Source organism: Coptis chinensis, chromosome 3 (genome assembly GCF_015680905.1).
Source record: "Coptis chinensis isolate HL-2020 chromosome 3, ASM1568090v1, whole genome shotgun sequence".
NCBI classification, from domain to species: Eukaryota; Viridiplantae; Streptophyta; class Magnoliopsida; order Ranunculales; family Ranunculaceae; genus Coptis; species Coptis chinensis.
This window is the reverse complement of record NC_141458.1, coordinates 88,036,526-88,055,961: the sequence shown is the minus strand read 5'-3', so window position 1 is coordinate 88,055,961 and position 19,436 is coordinate 88,036,526. Positions and strand designations below refer to the sequence as shown.

Sequence of the window (19,436 nt, the reverse complement as noted above, 5' to 3'; positions counted from 1 at the left end):
TCAGCATCTAACCAAGTAGTCGAGAATTATAAAAATAAAAAAAATTGTGAAATGGGTTGCAACAGTCGTTTAATTCGACCACATCATTTATCAACTCTGCGTCCCTAAGCCCGTCATCTATCAACATGACAGCCCTAACCTCATCGTCTAACAAAAGCGTGACACCCCTAACTCCATCATCTAACAACGTGGTACCCCTAACCCCATCATCCAACAATTCGACACCCCCAGCCCCGTCATCTTGCAACTCGACAACCCCTACCCCATCAACTCATGGAGGGAAAGACCGGTTTAATGTTAGCAAGGTTATATATTTGCTTAGTGCTGGACCTGTTCTAATCGTTGGTTTAACTTTTATTTTATTTGTTTAGTGAAAGAAGAGGAGTGGAGACAAGGATAAAAAAAGTATCATCTTGGACGTCTCAGCTGACTATGAAAAAGGCACAAGGCCGAAGAGGTTTTCCCACCATGATTTATGTCTCGCTACAAACAACTTCGCTGAAGAATGGAAGCTTGGACAGGGAGGATTCGGTGGTGTTTACAAAAGTAACTTAAGTGGTTTGAATGTGGCTGTTATGAGAGCGTCAAAAGAGTCTGAACAAGGGAAAAATGAGTTTGTTGCAGAAGTGAAGAACATTACTCAGTTGAGGCACCGGAATTTGGTGCAGTTACTTGGTTGGTGCTGAGAACAAGACCAATTCCTTCTTGTTTATGAGTTTATGCCTCATGGTAGCCTTGATTTCCATCTCTTTAAACGAAGAACTGTGCTAACTTGGGTTTTGAGGTACAAGATAGCATTAGGCTTGGCGTCGGTACTGTCTTATATGCATGAAGAGTTGAATCTGTGTGTTGTGACAGAGACATTAAGTCCAGCAATGTTATGTTGGATGAAGATTTCAACAGAAAGCTTGGCGATTTTGGGCTGGCAAAGGTTTGCCGACCATGAACGTGGGCTAAATACAACCAAAATAGGAGGGACACTGGGCTGCATGGCTCCTGAGTGAGTTGTCACCGGAAAGGCTGGTAAGGAGTCAGATGTTTACAGTTCTGGGGTCGTTGCATTGGAAATTGCTTGTGGGAGAAGAACTGTTGAACATAAGGAGGAAAAAAATAAGGTAGGATTGGTAGCATGGGTTTGGGAGCTCTATGGAAGTGGAAAACATCTCGAAGCTGCTGACAATAGACTGAGTATGGAATACGACAAGCAACAAATTGAGCGCTTGATAGTTGCGGGTCTATGGTGTGCGAACTTGGATCACACACAAAGGCTTCTATGAGGGAAGTATTTGGTGTTCTCAGTTCTCAAACCGATCCTGTGCCAAATCTCCCCTCCAAGATGCTAGTGCCAACATATGCATCGTCTAGTAATGCTTCAGACCAACAGAGAAATCCGAATCCCAACTCTTTAGATTCAGGTAAATCCACCTTGTGTTCTGCTTATGCATCTTTCTTGAACTTGGTCCCAAGATGATAAAACTGCCTCATACTTGGTAAGACCAGTCCTGCTCTAAGAATAGACATACTGTATTATTCAGGCTTAGTAATGATGCTAGTGTGGTGATTTGTCGATTTGATATCCTTCTGTTTGTGCGATTTGATACCATTGTGTGTTCTGTAGCTCCACAATATGTCTACTTAATCCAGACTTACTATTTGCTTTGGCGAGTAGTTTCGGGCGTATTTATTTGTATTTATTTTGAGACTGGAAACAAACTTGGGTTTGAGATTTTCGGAAAGAAGTTTGAGGGCTTCTATGGTTCTACCATAATAGTTATTTACTTCTGATGTTTATAAAATATATATCTTCAGCGAATTCGAATTTGGTTCCAAAAACAGATTGAAACTGTCAGTGCATATAACTTGCTAGGAAATTGGTAGTTCTACTCATTTTTTGTGTTTTTATTTTCAAGGTGGTGGACATACTCAACTAGGATCGGATTACTACAGGAAAAAAAAACTAGTGGGTTGTGGTTCTATTTCAATCCTAAGTACTGGGTTCAGATTAGAACAAAAATATACATTCAATTAAAGAAAGAAATTGGTAGGTTTCTGAATGAGTACGAGGAACTAGTGAACAGGGAACACAAAATCCAGTCACCCTATATGTGTTTGGTGGGAAGTATAACATATACACGATTAGTCGAAACCGACTTCCTGTATAGCGTGTAAGAGAAAGAACGTGAAGTGTGGAAATGAAGAAACGTGTTTTAGCGAATCTTAGCTTCCTTTTGGACACCAAAATTGAAGGCGAGAATATATTTGCTCTACCCAATATGTGATGACAGGACACATTTCTTGCAACCTAAAAACTCTATTTCTGTGTCTTTCTTCTTACCTGATATAAACGGGTCAGGGTGAAGAAGACTACCAAACTTTTAATATGTAAGCAGGGGCCTATAACATGATCCTAACAAAACCTCTTCTATGTCCTATATCATGCTAAGAAAATATAGCAATCCTGCAACCGAGCTACAAGAAACTAGGGCAAAGAGTAACCTGTCAGTTCTTAAGGATGCTTATAACTGCATACTGTGCCCTGTCCTATATCCTACATCGATAAATAAGTGAAGCCATTGCATCATATTAATGGTGAACAAAAGTGATAGTGACCCATGCTCACAATTTATAATTGTGAAAGGATTGTTGCCTGTTGCCGCAATATAGAAAAGCAGAAGCACAGACAGTGCAGATAAATGCAGACAATGGGTTCCTAGATAACAACATGAGTTCCAAGTAAATGAAAGCACCGGCTAATGGCTACTCATGTTACAGAGTACAACATGCTTGTCTAACAATACTTATGTCAAATATTAAAACAGAGTGAAAGCAAACAATAACTTCCAAGATTACAATGCAAATTCTAAGTAGCTGAAGAGTGGCTAATGACTATTCGTGTTACAGAAGTACAACATGCTGTGCCTAGCAATAAGAATGTAAAATTTCCAAACAGGCAAAACAGCTAAAAGAAAATTTTACAACATACATTTTCCCACGAGCAAAACTTCAGATCTCAGAATAGATACCTCCAGTCATGCATATCAATCAACTGGTTGCACGGCAAGTGTTAATACCATCCCTGCAGTCACTTGTGAGATCATTGAAAGTTTCAACTTGTTTCTTCCCCCTCAACAAGACCTCAGTATCAACTGACACCCTCATGTAACCATCAAACTCGACCGGGTTCCCTTTGTTGAGCTTCATGGTCTCTGCATACCAGTCACTTTTCTCATCCCAAAGATCCCTGTAGTCATCAAGGAAGTGGGTGGTGTACTTGTCCTTCAAAGGGTCAAAGAAGGACGTATCAGGCTCATCCGTTGCAATGTAGATGTTCCTTCCATCTTCAATTTTGTACTGTAGAGATGAAATAAGAGATTCAGGTGAAGTATCCACTGCCAAGTTAGGCCAGAGTTGTGTATTTTTCGCCTTTTCCCCTCTCACAACATGAACAGAGTCAAAATCCCAATTCATCCTAGAAGTAATCCCTGACACAATATCCATCAACCGTCGGGATTTCCAAATCATGTGCCATGGACGTTGGATAACGGACTCGGTCTCCCCTTCACACACTCTATACCAGTAATTATCTGGCTCAACTGACCCAAACTTCCTCATAATCAAAGCATCCTTCACATCTGCAAGCTTCATTGGCGTAATCTTTAAATCCTCTACAAGATAAAGACCCAACGCGTCCTGCTTCTGCCATTTCCCCCAATCAGACCAAAACTGGGTCTGGTCCAACACAGAAGCCGATTCTTTCAAATGTTCGAAATCAAAGTAAAACCTGAAATCCTTCCCCTCCTCATCCTGATTCGAAGTACTGTATACTGAAGACAAACACATACTCAAATCCATGACCAATGTCCTATTTAAATACTGAGCTTCACCAAGAGCACACAAGAAACTCCATAAGAAATGGTCCATACCCTTGCATCTATCTCCACCACCATTATAAACTAAGTACTTCCCACTACTAAAGGAATCCTCAGATTCCACCACAGGAAGCGTGTCATTCACAACCTCCCCAACCACAGGTAAACTACTCGCCCCATTTCCTTCTTCCTTCCCAACCAGCGTTTTCTTCTCAAACCCTTTCTGATTCTTCTTCCTTTTCCTCGCGTTACCACCAGAATGATAATCCCCAATTGCCACAACAGTAAAATTACATTTATTATCTGTCCTAGTAATAACAAACCTCCTATAATCCTTATAAAACGCCGCTGCTTTCCCTTCCTTAGGTCTAAACCTCCATGCCATATCACAAGTACTAGCATTAGATCCTTTTACTGGCTTCCCAAACCGGTAAAAATGTATATCCTTAAAATGCTCTATCGCAGTTCTCATCATTAAATGAAACACATCCGTATTACTACAATCAATATCCGCCCCATCCTCGTTCTCACATTCCGAATTAACAGCCCCTACGCCAATGGCGACCCCGACCGCAGTGGGCTCGGATACATCAGTTACATTAATAAAATCTTGAAATGCAGTTTGATTACTAGTCATAAAATCTTCACCAGTTTTAGTAATAGTACTATCAGACATAAAAGTGGCATTGGATTTGGAAACAAGAAAACTAGTGATTTTAGCTGATGGATGGAATAATGGATCTTCAGGTTGGTATGTAGCTGCAATAATAGTAAAAATTAAAACAGCTAGTACAAATAAAGTGAAACAGAGATTACCAATCATTGCTAATGCATTTTGGCCTAGATTTTCTGGTCGGAAACTTGCAGATCTGGATGGTGTACGAATATTACTAAACATTTTTTTTTTCTGTTTAAGAATTTGTGGGGGAGGGGGAAAGAGGGGGAGACTATTTTTTTTCTACCTTTAAGTTTGTCGGTGCAGTGGAGAGAAAGATTGATGAAATCAGATCTTAGAGTCAGGCAGTCACTCCACCAAAAAACACATTTGTCGTATTAGAGGACCGTTTTTATTCGACCTGCCAAAATGATGACGTGGAATTAGATCATGGTGGTCTAACTAGTTTATAACATGACTAATGGGAGGTATTAATGGCTAATAAGGTGGTATAAGGATTAGAATTAATGGTGATGTTAAATTTTGTTTCAGGTGGAGGCAGAATGATAAGTATTATCTGCCAAGGATCGACCGGAATTGAAATGAGAATTTCTGGTTAATAAATAACCATGGAATTCTGAATGAATGTCAATAGAGGCAGAAATGATAAGTAAAAACATTTTGTTTTATCTAACCAAGGATCGAACGCTATCTATTTTAAACACTAACTTGATTTCTTGTTAAACAAAATATATATTATATTTGAGGAGAGATGGATTATCAAAAAATAAATGATAAATAAATTTATTTAAAATATGCTTTCACAAATATATTTTAACGGTTTATTTTCATATTTTGTTTATTTTCATAATATATATATATGTAATTCTAACAAAGTGGATATCATTCACCAAAAAAAAATGAAATTTTGAAGAACCTATTTTGAAACCATAAAAGTTAAGGTAGGAAAGTAGATGGGTTCTTAAGATTGGGTTCTTAAAAAAAACAGAAGATTTGAAACTAAAAAAACAAACTTTTGTTAAAACTTAAGTTTAAGAGGCTCAGCTTTTCAAAACTTCGTGTTACAACTTACAACTTACAACTCACAATGAGGAATAAACAAGAACTAACTATTGACATAGTGATTCAACTTGTCCGTTTTTTCTTTCAATTTGCTGCCTTGACTATAATTCTTTCCCTCCCCCTCCCCCCACCCCTTTTTCCAGTTCCTAATTCGTTGCATGTAAACCCCTCTTTTCGGAGAGTATCACAAATCCTCCCTGTTTTTCACTAGCAGTGAGGTCTTTAATTCCCAGCTTGGGCAATGGAAACCGGTCTCCGCACTTCCTAGTCAATAGTCATCCTAGTTTTGAGTACTTGCAAGCCTCGCCGTATCTTCTCTAGCTTGTGCATTTTTTTAAGGTGATTCCATTGGGCACTCATTAAATTGGATTGGGCAATCCCTCAAAAAAAAAGAAATTTTACAAATTTACTATATTACAAGTTTGCCATCAAAGCCCAAGCCCAGCAACCAATTCAACCGGTATTGCCAAAACGAACCCTCCGTTGGTTTTACATTTTACACTCAAAAACAAACCGACCATGTCGTCTCGAGTGTACACTCAAACGACTTGGCCAAGTCGTTTACTTTTACACTCAAACGACATGGTCGCGGTCGTTTGAGTGTAAACAAAACGACATGACCATGTCGTTTAAGTGAAAACGTAAACCCACTTGGCCAAGTCGTTGAGTGTACACTCAGACGACATGACCATGTCATTTGAGTGTTACTTTGAGTTTGAGTTACACTCAAACTAGATGGCCAAGTCGTTTGAGTGTATACTCAAACGATATGGACAAGTCGTTTGAGTGTTACTCACACTAACACTGAAACTACGTGTCCATGTCGTTTGAGTTTACACTCAAACTACGCGGCCATGTCGTTTGAGTGTGCACTCAAACTACATGACAAAGTCGTTTGAGTGTATACTCAAACGACATGGCCGCAGAAGTTTCGATGTTACTCACACTAACCATGTCGTTTGAGTGTACACTCAAAACGACATGGCCGCCAGAAGTTTGAGTGTTAGTGTGAGTAACACTCAAACGACGGGTTCATGTAGTTTGAGTATACACTCAAACGACATGGCCGAAAGTAGTTTGAATGTACGGCTCAAACGACATGGCGCTGTAGTTTTTGTGTACACTCAAACTACATGGCACTCAAAACGACATGGCATTTAAACGATATGGCGGCGTAGTTTGTGTGTTAGTGTGAGTAACACTCAAAACGACTTGTCCATGTAGTTTTTGAGTATACACTCAAACGACTTGGACATGTAATTTGAGTATACACTCAAACGACTTGTCACGTGTTTGAGTGTACACTCAAACGACATGGACACGCACTCAAACGATTCCAAATGCACTCAAACGATTTCAATTGAATTAGAAAAATTGAAATCCGATTTAAAAAATGGGTTAGAAACAACACAATTACATCAATAAAACTACATGCACTCTACACTCTTTATCCGTGTTATGACATAGTATCTTTATAACCAAGTTAAAACATGTAATCAAACATGCTATAAAATCTAAAATAATAATTTGTTTTATATCTAAACTTTGTTATTATTATTATTTTTTCAATTGTGAATCATAAACTAGTTTGGGGTTTAGAGTTCGTGAGTTCAAGGTTTAGAAATTTCGTACACAACATATTTCACTTAATTATTTGAAATAATAATTTGTTTTATATCTAAACTTGTTATTTTTATTTTATTTTTAAAATTGTGAATCATAAACTAGGTTGAGATTTAGGGTTTAGGGTTTAGAGTTGTTTACAAATTTAGGTGCTAACAAATTTTACTTAATTATTCAAAATAATAATTTGTTTTATTTATAAACTTATTATTTTTTATTTTCTTTTTCAAATTTTGAATCAATCATAAACTAGTTTGGGGGTTTGGGGTTTGGGGTTTGGGTTTAGGGTTTAGGGTTTACAAATTTAAATGCACATAAAAAAATTTAATTTCAAATATATTTCACTAAATTATCCAAATCTAAAATAATAATTTGTTTTATATCTAAACTTGTTATTTTCCATTTTTTTTATTCAATTGTAAATAATAAACTAGTTTGGGGGGTTTACAAATATATTTCACTCAATTATTCGAAATATATCAAAATTTCAAATATATATAGAATACTCATTCACTCAGTTTAGAGTTTAGGGTTTACATAGAATACTCAAGTTTCTCTACATACTCAAGTTTCTTTACATACTCAAGTTTCTCTACACACTCAAGTTTCTCTAAATGGAACATGAAGATGAAGAAGAAGTATTTGAGGTAATGTTTGAGGTACAACAACAAATTAGATAAGAACAACAAATTAGAGAAGGAGAAAATAGAAGATATGTTGAAAGTGAAGAAGTGGAACAAAATGTTGAAGGTCAAGGTGAAGAATTTGAAGATGCGACAAGTCGAGCAAATGAAATTTCGAGAAATCGTCGACGACAAAATGCAAATCTAAATAATGAGGTAACACTTGATTAAAATGAATACAAAACACTTGATTGATTGAATGAATGAATGAATGGATGCAAAATGAATGAATGCAAAACCCGAGCCCAAACGACATGGTCGGGTCGTTTGGGAACACTATCAAATCCATGGGCCTGTAGTTTGAGAACACTACTGAACGACATGGCGGTGTAGTTTGAGAACACTACTGAACGACATGGTACGGGTCGTTTCATTACACTATAGCACTACATGGCCGTGTCGTTTCATTACACTATAGAACTACATGGCCGGTCGTTTGGACTCTTGATGAAACTACATGGTTTGGGTCATTTTGAAACTAAATGCAAATTGTTTGAGACTCTTGTTTTATTCTTCTATATGTAGAATTCTTTGCCGCTATCCGGGAACCGATCTTCGCAAACTCGAATGATGTTGATTGTCAACCGATTTTAAGTGATACAACAGAAATTTTACTACTGGAAGAGGTATGATTGAGTAGGCATTGATTTCATTTTTTTTTTAAATTTTCTAAATATAATTTTATTAGTGTATTAATAATAGTTGTTGTTTTTATGTGTTTAGGTCTTTCATACACGTGGCGAGGCAATCGATTGGGCAACCGCTAGAGGAAGACAAGTTAATGTTGTTGTGGTCATTGAAAAGTCGAGTGTGCCAAAGGAAACCGAGTAGCAAGATTGAATTTGGCTTGCGAGTGCTTTCGGGTGTGTATCGGGTCACAAGAAGGAAGGCTAAGAGAAGGCTAATAAGAGAAGGTCGGGAACCAAGAAATCGGGATGTCCATTTAAGTTAAAAGGTATTTTCCAACGCCGCACCGATCGATAGTTGGAAAATTGTCGCTCTTAATGGTGTTCACAACCATCCATTGGCGAAGACCCTTGAAGGACATGCATTTGCTACTTTCGACTAACCGTTCCAGAGTTCGAAAGCATTTGTCGAGATGAGTAAGTGTGGAATAAAACCTAAACAAATATTGGATTCCATCAAGAATAGGTATCATGATAACATCTCTAGTATATCCCAAGTCTACACCGCAAGGCGTAAGGTGAGGAAATTGGATATGAACGGGTCTCACACAATTACGAGATTGCGTGAGTTGTTAGCAAAAGAACATTATTTTGAGGAGTTGAGACAGGGATGAGAATACCGAGGAGATAACAGGATTGTTATGGGCCCATCCGTAAGGTGTTAAGTTGGCTCGGACTTTTCCAACAGCTTTTCATGTTAGACGCTACCTACAAAACTAACAGTATCGGTGGCCTTTCGATAGTTTGTTGTCAGTGACTTCAACGGGAAATCTTTCACCGTGTGTGTCAGTCGCTTGACCAAAAACAACAAATCAACTATGAGTGGGCCCTGCATCATTTTAGTGGCTTGCTTGAAACTCCAAATCATCATTGGATTTTCTTACGAAAATCCAATACCGGAGGTGCTTCTTCCATCCGGTGGTACGCGTCTTCTACCACATATTCTTCAACATCATCATCCCTCTTCCTCCTCCTCCTCCTCCTCCTCCTCTCTCCTCACTCTCCTCTTCTACTATACTCTTCCCTTTGTCTAAACCTACATCTAAACCTACATTAGTATCACTATCTATCTACACTATCTTCACTAAACGAATCAACCTCGGGAACCTCGGGAACCTCTTTTTCCAAATGGTCCCCTCTACCGATGCCGCTAATTAAGCCGCCTACCTGTCTTTTTCTTCCAACTGCATCACCGCTAGAGGAACCGCCACCAAACAATTTCTTAACACCCTTGAATGTAGTTTTCGCTACATTCTTCACATTCTTTGATCGAGGACCCATCGCTACAAAGAAAAATAAAACAAGTATTAGTAAACCATATTTAAATAAACAATGTACAAAGAAAAACACTAGAAAAGGGAGATCATCCTAGTCGTAAAACTAATATACTTATAAGCTTGCTATGATAACTCCAAGTATATATGAAGAAATATAATGAGGCGTTACGCTATCCAAATTCTATCGAATTTTGGGCAGAGTTTCCTTTGTTTGGTTAACGTTTCGTATACTTAAACCTGTCATAACCTGGAAATCAATAATGACATCCTTCCAACAACCATATGTACATATAACCTAACTTTTACACGATAGTGAAAATGTATATATATACAAGACTGTTTTTGTATGAACCGTCATTTATGTACATCAAGTATTACAACAAAATAATTGGACTCTCTCTGCAACAAAATGAACTTGACTCTGTCCCTCGTCAAGCATAGGGGAAACCACCTTGATAACATACATTCAGTAAGTTTGAAGGAAGGGCAAACAGTCAAAAAAACACCACAATGCCCTGGGATAACACACTCGGCTTTTGGGTCTAGTTATATGGCATTGCTAACATCAATTTGGATAGAATCAGAGCCTAATGCTGTCATATGTGCTTTTGGGTCTAACATTCTACACTGGCAGAGGTAGTAAAACAGGTAAGTGTTTATAATATCTCAAGCTCGGCTTTTGCTACTTAACTTCTCCTTAAAGAGAAGCCAACTACTCTGCCGACACCCAAGTATAGATCAATCTTAGCTAAATATATGTACATTTTAAATCCTATATGTGAAACACAAACCATTACATTTTAAAACGCATGCTAAAGAATTCATAAACACAATAAAGAGAGAAATATACAAAGTGAGTGAAGTCCATTGGTCAGAATTAAAATAATGAGCCTCATAATTTAAAACATTCAGTTTCAATTATTAGTTTAGTTAGTAGTTACCTTTCAGAAAAATGCAGAATATAGCTTTTACGACTAAGGCTTCAAAGCTTGGAAAGCAGTATTGCTTTTTGAGAGGGTTAAAGGTCGAGCATGTTGGATGGTCTATAGGTCTTAAAGCTTTGAAAACCTCATTGTGTCCTAACTCATGAGAAAGTGGGTGTGGGTTTGTTGAACTCCTGTTTCGCCTACAGTCCTCCGGTCTACATTTGTAAATTTGTTTCAATATAACCCACACGGAATGGGCGTGGGCTGATTAAGCATCTAGTTCAAATATAACTGTTCAACCACAACAATACTATTTAGAACACAATGGCATGTGCCAAATTGCAATTGTCATTATTCCATCAACATCCGAAAAAACAAAACAATAGCTTTCTTTAGTTTAATTGGCATATGCAATGTATAATGTAATGTTTTATAGTACATGGTTGGGTCACTTGTATAAACTGCAAATTCATTTGACCTTCAGAACAAATATTCTACTTCTCAAACAAACTCAATTACTAACACACACTTATAAAACTACAAAAACAAAAAATAAAAAATGGTGAACAACCCATTTCTTAATTTCACGTTACCACTCACACATAAAAAACTAATCTTTCAAAGCAAATAAAATATCTTGTAGAAGCTAATAAGAGATTCTCAGTTTCTACACCAAAAAAATTGGTGAACCCAAAGACAAGAATAGAAACATTACAGAAAATGTGAGTAGAAGACATACTTCGAGTGCAATGTGAGAGGAAAATAACAGATTATATCTAGTCGCCATACCGGATTGTGAGACGATTGGATTGTGAGAAGATGTAAGTGGATGGCTATCCGGTGAAACTCCTCAAGCAAATCAAGTACAGGAGCTATCGGCTACAACTCTAAAGGATTCTAACGCCACTCAATAATGCAATCAAGACTACGACATATTCACAATTCCTTCAATCCTTTTAAACTCACACTTTGTTGAAAATCACGAGGGAGACACTCAAACCAATTGATAAACAAGTTGATATACCTCCTAATCCTTACTTACTCTATAGTCATCCTTATCATAATCGCCTCATACATTATACCAAATCCCAAATACACGAAATTCTTTAAATTGGTAAAACAAATGATTTTCGATTAAATGCAACTAAAGGGAAATTAATGATACCATTTATCATCATAACAGTGAATGGTGCTAAACTAAACAAAAACTCTACTATACCATCATCGTTATTACTTATTACCATCAAAATGTATAAAAAAAGATAATAATATACACTGATATCATTTCTATTGGTCGAAAAAAACAAACTATAATGTTAAATAACCACTATACAAATAACACTACTCAAAACCTAGGGTACTGAAAAACTAGCTTGTATAACTTACTGTTAACTTAACAGCTTAGAATAGCATTACTCTTCCTCGTCATAAAAATTCAACTGGGTGCTTTCTTTATCATGACTGCGTGCAATATGATTTCTTTATCTTATATATAATGTTAAATAAAGAATTATGTGTCCCGAGATTTTTTTTAACTAATGGAGCTACTGAGCTACTTTATTCTTTCATCATGCACTCCAACAGACGGATGCAATAACCTTTGGCCCCAACCTAGACTAAGGCTAGTATCAAGTATCAACTGTCAAGACTTCGATTCGAGCCAACCAACTTCAATATGTACGACGGTTACAAGCTCGGTTAATCAATAAGTTTTAGTTAGTGTGCCTCGAGCCTCCCGTCGAGCCAATGGCACAAGAAGAGCCCATACAATATTTGTCTACTCGGGCCAATCTAGCTTAGTAATCGTCTCTTCATATAACTGACCTAAACTTAGCCACGATGAAATATAAATATAAACAAATCAAGTAAAATGCATCTTATAAGAACAATAAAGAGATCTTGACTTGAGTTCTCACTGGTAACAGGTCAAAAGGCAAATTTAGCAAGAAATTTGATCATCAAACTTTGGCATTGGTTGTCAAACTTTGTCACTACTTGGAAAAAAAAACTAACAATCTACTCTACACAATGTTGAATTATTACAATAATAAAGACAATTGTTCAATCTCAATTACAACGACAAAAATGATTATAGTTCAATAATTATAGTTTCCTAAAAATAAAATCAACGACAAAAATGAACCTTAACGACGACACGCTTTGACATCTTTAATGAATGTTCCAGATAGACCGAAGTTAAGCTCGTTAAATTGAGAGAGAGAGCGAGCGAACTTGGAAATATAGAATGGTGTACCAATTATAATGCGATATTTTAACAAGAACTTTGACTGACATTAGAAACTTAAAGTACTGTTAAGGAACTTACCTATATCTTTCCACAGTGATTGATGACTTCTAAATTTGTCTCAATTGATTGATGCCTGAGTCCTGACGACGCGGTTTGAAGTTGGAGTAACAATCGGCAATGATTTTGAAGTTGAAGTTGGAGTGACTTTTTCCATTGGGCACTCATCAAATTGGATTGGGCACTCTAGTATGTGCCATATGTGGGGGATAGCAAGAGAGCTATGGATGAGTACACATCAGAGATATTCATGGGTGGTAAGAGCACTATTGTCATGCACAATACTTGTGAGGATTCCTTGTTGGCTGCTCCCATCATACTAGACTTGGTCCCCTTTTTTCAACTTCGGCACCGAATCCAAATCAAAGTCGGGGAGAGGTAATTTTCTAATATGCACTCGGTTCGTATGTTTTAGTACCTAATAATGTTTGAGCTAATTTGTTTGTTTTATTGCTTTTAACAGGGCAAGTTCCATTCCTTCCACCCAGTTGCTACTATTCTCAGTTATCTCACCAAGGCCCCACTGGTAAGCAAACATGCCTCGTCTAATTTTTACTTATAAAGTCATTGTACTAGTCATACGGGATCGCCTCCCTGATTTGCTAGTTGGTGAGGGTGTGAGGCGATGCCTCACCAACTGGACTTGTCCTAGAATCTATGATACAGTTGGGTGTCTCGTCTCTAGAGTTTATGAAAATAGACATGCCCCCATCAGCAAGCCCAAATGCCACAAGAGTAAATTTGCCCCCAGCACTCAGTCCTACTTCTGCTAGATTAAGTGAGTCCCCTGCTCCCTCCACATCTAGAGCTAAATCATCCATAAAAAGTTTATTGCCGCGACTTAGTTTCAAGTTCAGGAATACTACTTCAGAGATAGAAAAAGCTGCCATCTTGTCAGTAGGTGCGTCGTCTGCGGGAGTTCAAGAAAAGTCTATTGTGTCAAGGATATCATCTCTTACCAAGATATTTATTCCTAAGGTTTGGAGAACATCTTTCCTTCCTGTTACCTCATTTGAACACTCAAATCCGGAATCTCTGCATGGAGGTAGCATGGTCAATCCAATCATGTCAACTGTAAGTTTCCCTCTCTTATTTGCTTCAGAACTAGGTTACATTGACAAAATGCTATAGCTGCTATCTTTTATGTGTTATTAAAGCCAAAACCATAAGTACCTAATAACAGAACTCTAGGTACTTATATACACTCTTATCATCGATGCTCTAGACAATCATCTACAGTCTCTAAGTCTAATCAAATTGGAACGGCCTAACATGATAAAGTGGAATACTTGGGATCATGAAATATGTACAAGTGTACAACATCACTTGGAATATGGTTCTTGCAGTAGAATATAGGATTAAATAAGGTCATAAAGAAAGAGAGAAAGTAAAAGTTCATGAACTGTAAAGAAACCCAACTACTTCTCCTTAACACAAAGATTCAAACATCATAATATCATAAACAAACAACAAAACTGGAGAAAACAAAAGCTAAGATTTATGTAATGTACCTGAAAAACGCAACAACCACTGGGTTCACCAGAAATTCTCTTTACACCTCTTTGATCAACTATTCTAGTTGCACGCTCAAAATTCTTCCCAAATAAAAAATGCAAACTGCATAAACAAAAAACAACCAACACTTTAAAACATTCTACATATAATTTTTTTTTCCTTCTAATTGACGTGAAATTTAAGAGAAAATAAGATGCAGAAGATGAAGAAGATGAAGAACTAATCCATCAAATCCATCAAATTTCGTGTTTTTTTTCCTTCTAATCCATCAAAAACAGTCAATTTCGTGTTTGCATTCACTATGCAGGTGTTTTCAATAATTTCTTTGAAACAACTCAAACAAGAAAAATTTTCTTCAATGATACAGACATGACTTATAATTGGAGGGGAAATCATAAAAAAAAAAAAAAAAAAAAAAAAAAAAAACTTACAGCTTTCTCACGAGGTCAGGTTCGACATGAAAGCCCGAGCAATTGAAGAACTCGCAAAAGAACTCCCAGAAGAATGGCAGAAATTGTACACATATGCTTCACATATTGTGGCAAATAATTGAAGAACTCGTAGAGATTGAAAAACTCGCAGAGATTGAAGAACTCGCAACCAATTCGCAGAGATTGAAGAACTTCACTAAAACTTAATTGGATCGCCTCGTTTATGGATTGTTTCAATTAGATTGTCGAAGGGTTCAATTGGATTGCTTGCCGATTGTTGATTTTGGGTTTTTTTTTGTTAGGGCAATAACAAACGTCGAAGGGTTTTGGACGACAAAGATGACCGGTTAGAATAGGTTTTCCGGTTTCGCGATTTGTTTGTTGTGTGTAATCGGGCTTTTGTTTGGGCTTTGGTGTTTGGATTTGGGCTGGAGGCTGCCCGATCTAATTTGAGTGGCGCCCAATACAGCACTCTTTTTTAAAGGATTGGAACAGGAAGCGTACGTTTCCATATTTCCCAATTCAGAAAATTAGGCTAGAGGGATTAGTTAAGAATATTTAGTAGTCCTAAGACTCCTCTTAAATTTTTTTAGAATTTAATACTTCAATTTGACAAGAATATAGAACTGACCACCTGTTACCCAACTTTACCAGGAATAGACAAAAATATCCTCACTTGGAAACAAGCATAACCAACTATCTACCCAATAATGTAGTGGGATGCAAAACAAAAATTTGAATTTCACACAAAAATTTCACTTATAACCACCTGCCTTTACATTTAAAAATACATATAATGAAAAAACTAAAAATATTATGTCTCCAATATTTTGTAGAGACATTTGACACTAGTCATTAAGTCTAAACCCCAAACCACTAGACACTAAATCCAAAATCTTTATAAACTAGACCCTAAACCTAAACCCTAAACTTTAAAATACTAAACCTTAACCCCTATAAACTAGACCCAAGCCTAAACCCTAAACCTTAAGACACTAAACCCTAATCCCTATATCCTAAATTTATAAACATTAAACCCTAAACCAACCCGTTGCATTTAATAGTAGTTAATCAAACCCACAAAATAAATAATCAAATGCATTTTATATCTGTATTTTAAAATGCGTAGTGTGTATGCATTTTAAAATGTATAAGTTTATAACGTGGTGCATCTGCATTTTAAAATGTATAAGTTTATAACATGGTGCATTTGCATTTTAAAATGTATAAGTTTATAATGCGGTGCTTCTGCATTTTAAAATATTTGCATTCAGTAAAACGTTTTTCATAGAATCTGCAAGTGTATCCATACAATTCAAAACCACTGATTTTAAGATTTAAGATGGAGGATTTACAAATCTATAAAATAAGGGGAGAGTCATGTGCATCAAAACTAACATGGCAAACATCAGAGATATGAGGTGTTGAGGAAGAAGTACAGTCAAGTAAAAGAAAAGAATACACCATTAATATCATTGATAATCACAAATCGAAACTGTTGAACATCAACCAGGTAAAAGTAAGGTGTTCTCCTACACCTTCCCTAAAAAATTACACACTCCCACAACTTTGTCAAAGTAAATTCACATTTTCTAACTCTGTATAATTCTATGCCCAAACAAAAGGTAATGCAAAGGAATTTAATAAACTCACACACACAAATGTAGTTTTTCAAACAATGTTTTCTCATTCATGATTCTCGATCGCTCTTACAAACCATTAAATCTGTATCAGCAAGCCCAAACTTGCTGATGTGAACCCAAAGAAAAATTAGGATCTGAGATATCATTGTGGGTTTCACTGCTGCCTCTACTACAGGAGATTTGTTCATTGCTCTCCAAACAGTGCCTTGCTCATTAGATGATCATGAATTGTTTTGGCTCATGGATTAGCATCATGCGCTTTTAAGAAGAGATTAAATTGAGAGGAGATTAAAATAATGATAAACTAAAAAAAGTTATGTAAAGAAGAAGAACAAAAAATAAATTAAGGACGGTTATTATTTATCTGATAAGTAGTTATTTTGAAAGGGCGAAAAAGTAAAGAAATTATCTCAAAAAAATCACAGGTGGCGGGTAGTCTCGAGTCAAAAGCCCAAATTCTAATGATTTTCTATAAAACAATACTTATGCCGATGAAAAGAAATTAGGGGGTATTAAAACCCAAAAAAATTATTGGTCCGGCTTTTTAAGTTGTTTTTTTTTTAAACCGGCTCTCTAGCCCAATTTCTTGTTTCACGATTATGAGGGTACATAATATTTTTAAGAGATATACTGTATATGGTTTTTGGTGCTCACTTATATGCTTACAAGTATGCAAACCGTGCTGCGCATCGAGGTATTTTTTTTTCCTGAAGTCTTGAAACCCGTCATTCAAGATCAATAATTAGCATGGTTTTTTTGGATTCTAATTGTAATTACATGGGGAGGCAGATCTAATTTAATATAAGGAGTAATTATGTTATTTAAGTGACATTAGGGAGTTTTTTTCTAAATTATTAATAAAAGAGGGCTTGTTCTAAATTCAGAGAGAAAAATGGAGAATAATTATATAATTTAAGTTACATTAGGGTGGTTCTTCTAAATTATTAATAAATGAGGGGTTTCTAATTTTTGTGAGGGAGGTGTTTATAAATTGAACAAATAGAGAGATTTCAATTTGCCTACTCGATAGTGGAGAGTGGGTTCCTCAAAACCCGGCTATCATATAGTGTAGAGATGACATGGCCAAGCCTCACCAATCAGGACTCCCCATGTATTCTATGGTTCCTGTTTGCATCACTCTTTATCTATCTATGGCTTGTCTGGAATGACAGACACTCCCGCAAGTCTCCATTAGTGTTGCCTGGCGGCCATCTCAGCACCGGAGTGTGTCACCATCTAGAGGTATCAATGTATCATAGTATCATCGTACACATATTCTATACTTCGATCATATTACATACCTATGTTGCTTGTAGTGTTCTGGAAAACTATCTAAGATCAATGAGAATAAACTACTGAACTAATGAAGATTAAAGATTGAAATGACAATGAAATAAGCTTCTGTATTGATCGACAATGGCAGTTACAAGGTTTCTCTTTCTCTCTATTTCACTCTGGTTTTACAATTTTCTCTAGAATGAATCGAATGAATCTTTTCTTCCTCCTTCCAGTCTTTATATAGTGTTAAAGTTGTAGTCTTGCCCACTCATTTCCTGCCACGTGTCCATTCTCTTCTTCCTCCTCCTTTTCCCGCTTTGAACCTGCAACATACAAACTTATATACAAAATATCGACAATTATGTCGATATCTCTAGTTAATCACGATATTTGGGCTGGAATATCGGGTTGACGATATTTGCCCACGATATCGCCCCTTCTCGAAACTTTCAAATTTCTATCTCAAAATTTTAAATGTTTTGAGAAACAACTGAGAAACAACCCAAACCTCAAACTAAAATAATTCAAATTTCAAATTTCAAACGGTTACTGTTGAAACTAAAAAGTCATATCAAAATATCAATCTATAAAAACTTACTTTCACTTTCTCTTTCTTCACTTATTCACGAAAAAGCTTGAGACATTCAAACCCCACCACCATTAACAACACCTGAAAAGCTTTATCTTGGCATTACTCGCTGTCTTCTTTATCAAATTTTTCTGCACACTTGTCAGGTTAGTTAAAATAAACTTCAATATGCTTTTTGCTATAAAAAAAACACTTCTCTTTTCATCTATTTATCTTAATCGCATCTGTTCCTCTTCTTAAATTAAGAGAGTTAGGGTTTAGGTTTGGGTTTGGGTTTGAACTTAAATATTTTATCTGTACAACTCCAATACTAACTAGATTTTTGAATCATAATTTTTGATCTGTTTCAGTGTGGCTAGGAGAAAAACTTGTGTTAATTTTAGACGAACAATCTTGAAATGATCCTGGCTTCGACGTCAAGAACGTATGCTTTTGAGACACGCATCCTAATCTCGAAACCCATCATTGTCACCACGAAAACTCGATATATGTATTAAAAATAATATACTATATAATTATACTGAGTATAGTGGTAGTAGTATCGATGGAGAATATAATTCTAATAAAAAATTTATTGTTTCTAGTGATACCGATATGTCGAATGAAGGTATCGAGTCAGCAACTTGAACCAGCTCGTCTTCCTCAGCCTCGACATCGCAAATGACTAAGACTAATGAACCAGCCTGGCGCCCATCGTATCTTGTTGATGGCTTAAAATGCCATCCTTTCGAGAATGTGACCTCGAAGTCAGAGCGTAAAATTATGGAAGATAACAGCATATGGAGTGGTGGTTTGAATCCTCACTTTCCAAAAAGACCCAACTTAGACATAATTAGAACTGCATACCAGATACCAGATACTATCACTCTTTGA

The 19,436-nt window shown here is 36.5% G+C and overlaps 1 protein-coding gene, 1 long non-coding RNA gene and 1 pseudogene across 2 annotated transcripts; 1 reads left to right on the top strand and 2 right to left on the bottom strand.

The window, feature by feature from the left end:
• The first annotated feature begins 374 nt into the window (after positions 1 to 374).
• On the top strand, positions 375 to 1,739 carry LOC147511432 (L-type lectin-domain containing receptor kinase IX.1 pseudogene; annotated as a pseudogene).
• Positions 1,740 to 2,784: 1,045 nt separating this feature from the next.
• On the bottom strand, positions 2,785 to 5,174 carry LOC147511431 (uncharacterized). The gene has a single exon (XM_086603141.1). The coding sequence runs from the start codon at positions 4,765 to 4,767 to the stop codon at positions 3,043 to 3,045; it is 1,725 nt and encodes a 574-aa protein (XP_086459267.1). The 5' UTR covers positions 4,768 to 5,174; the 3' UTR covers positions 2,785 to 3,042.
• Positions 5,175 to 9,773: 4,599 nt separating this feature from the next.
• LOC147511430 (uncharacterized) lies at positions 9,774 to 15,084 on the bottom strand. Its single transcript, XR_015219378.1, has 3 exons — positions 15,054 to 15,084; positions 14,619 to 14,724; positions 9,774 to 9,882 (listed from the first exon to the last, which is right to left on the bottom strand). It is a non-coding gene; the product is annotated as an uncharacterized LOC147511430 (long non-coding RNA).
• Between the last annotated feature and the right edge of the window lie 4,352 nt (positions 15,085 to 19,436).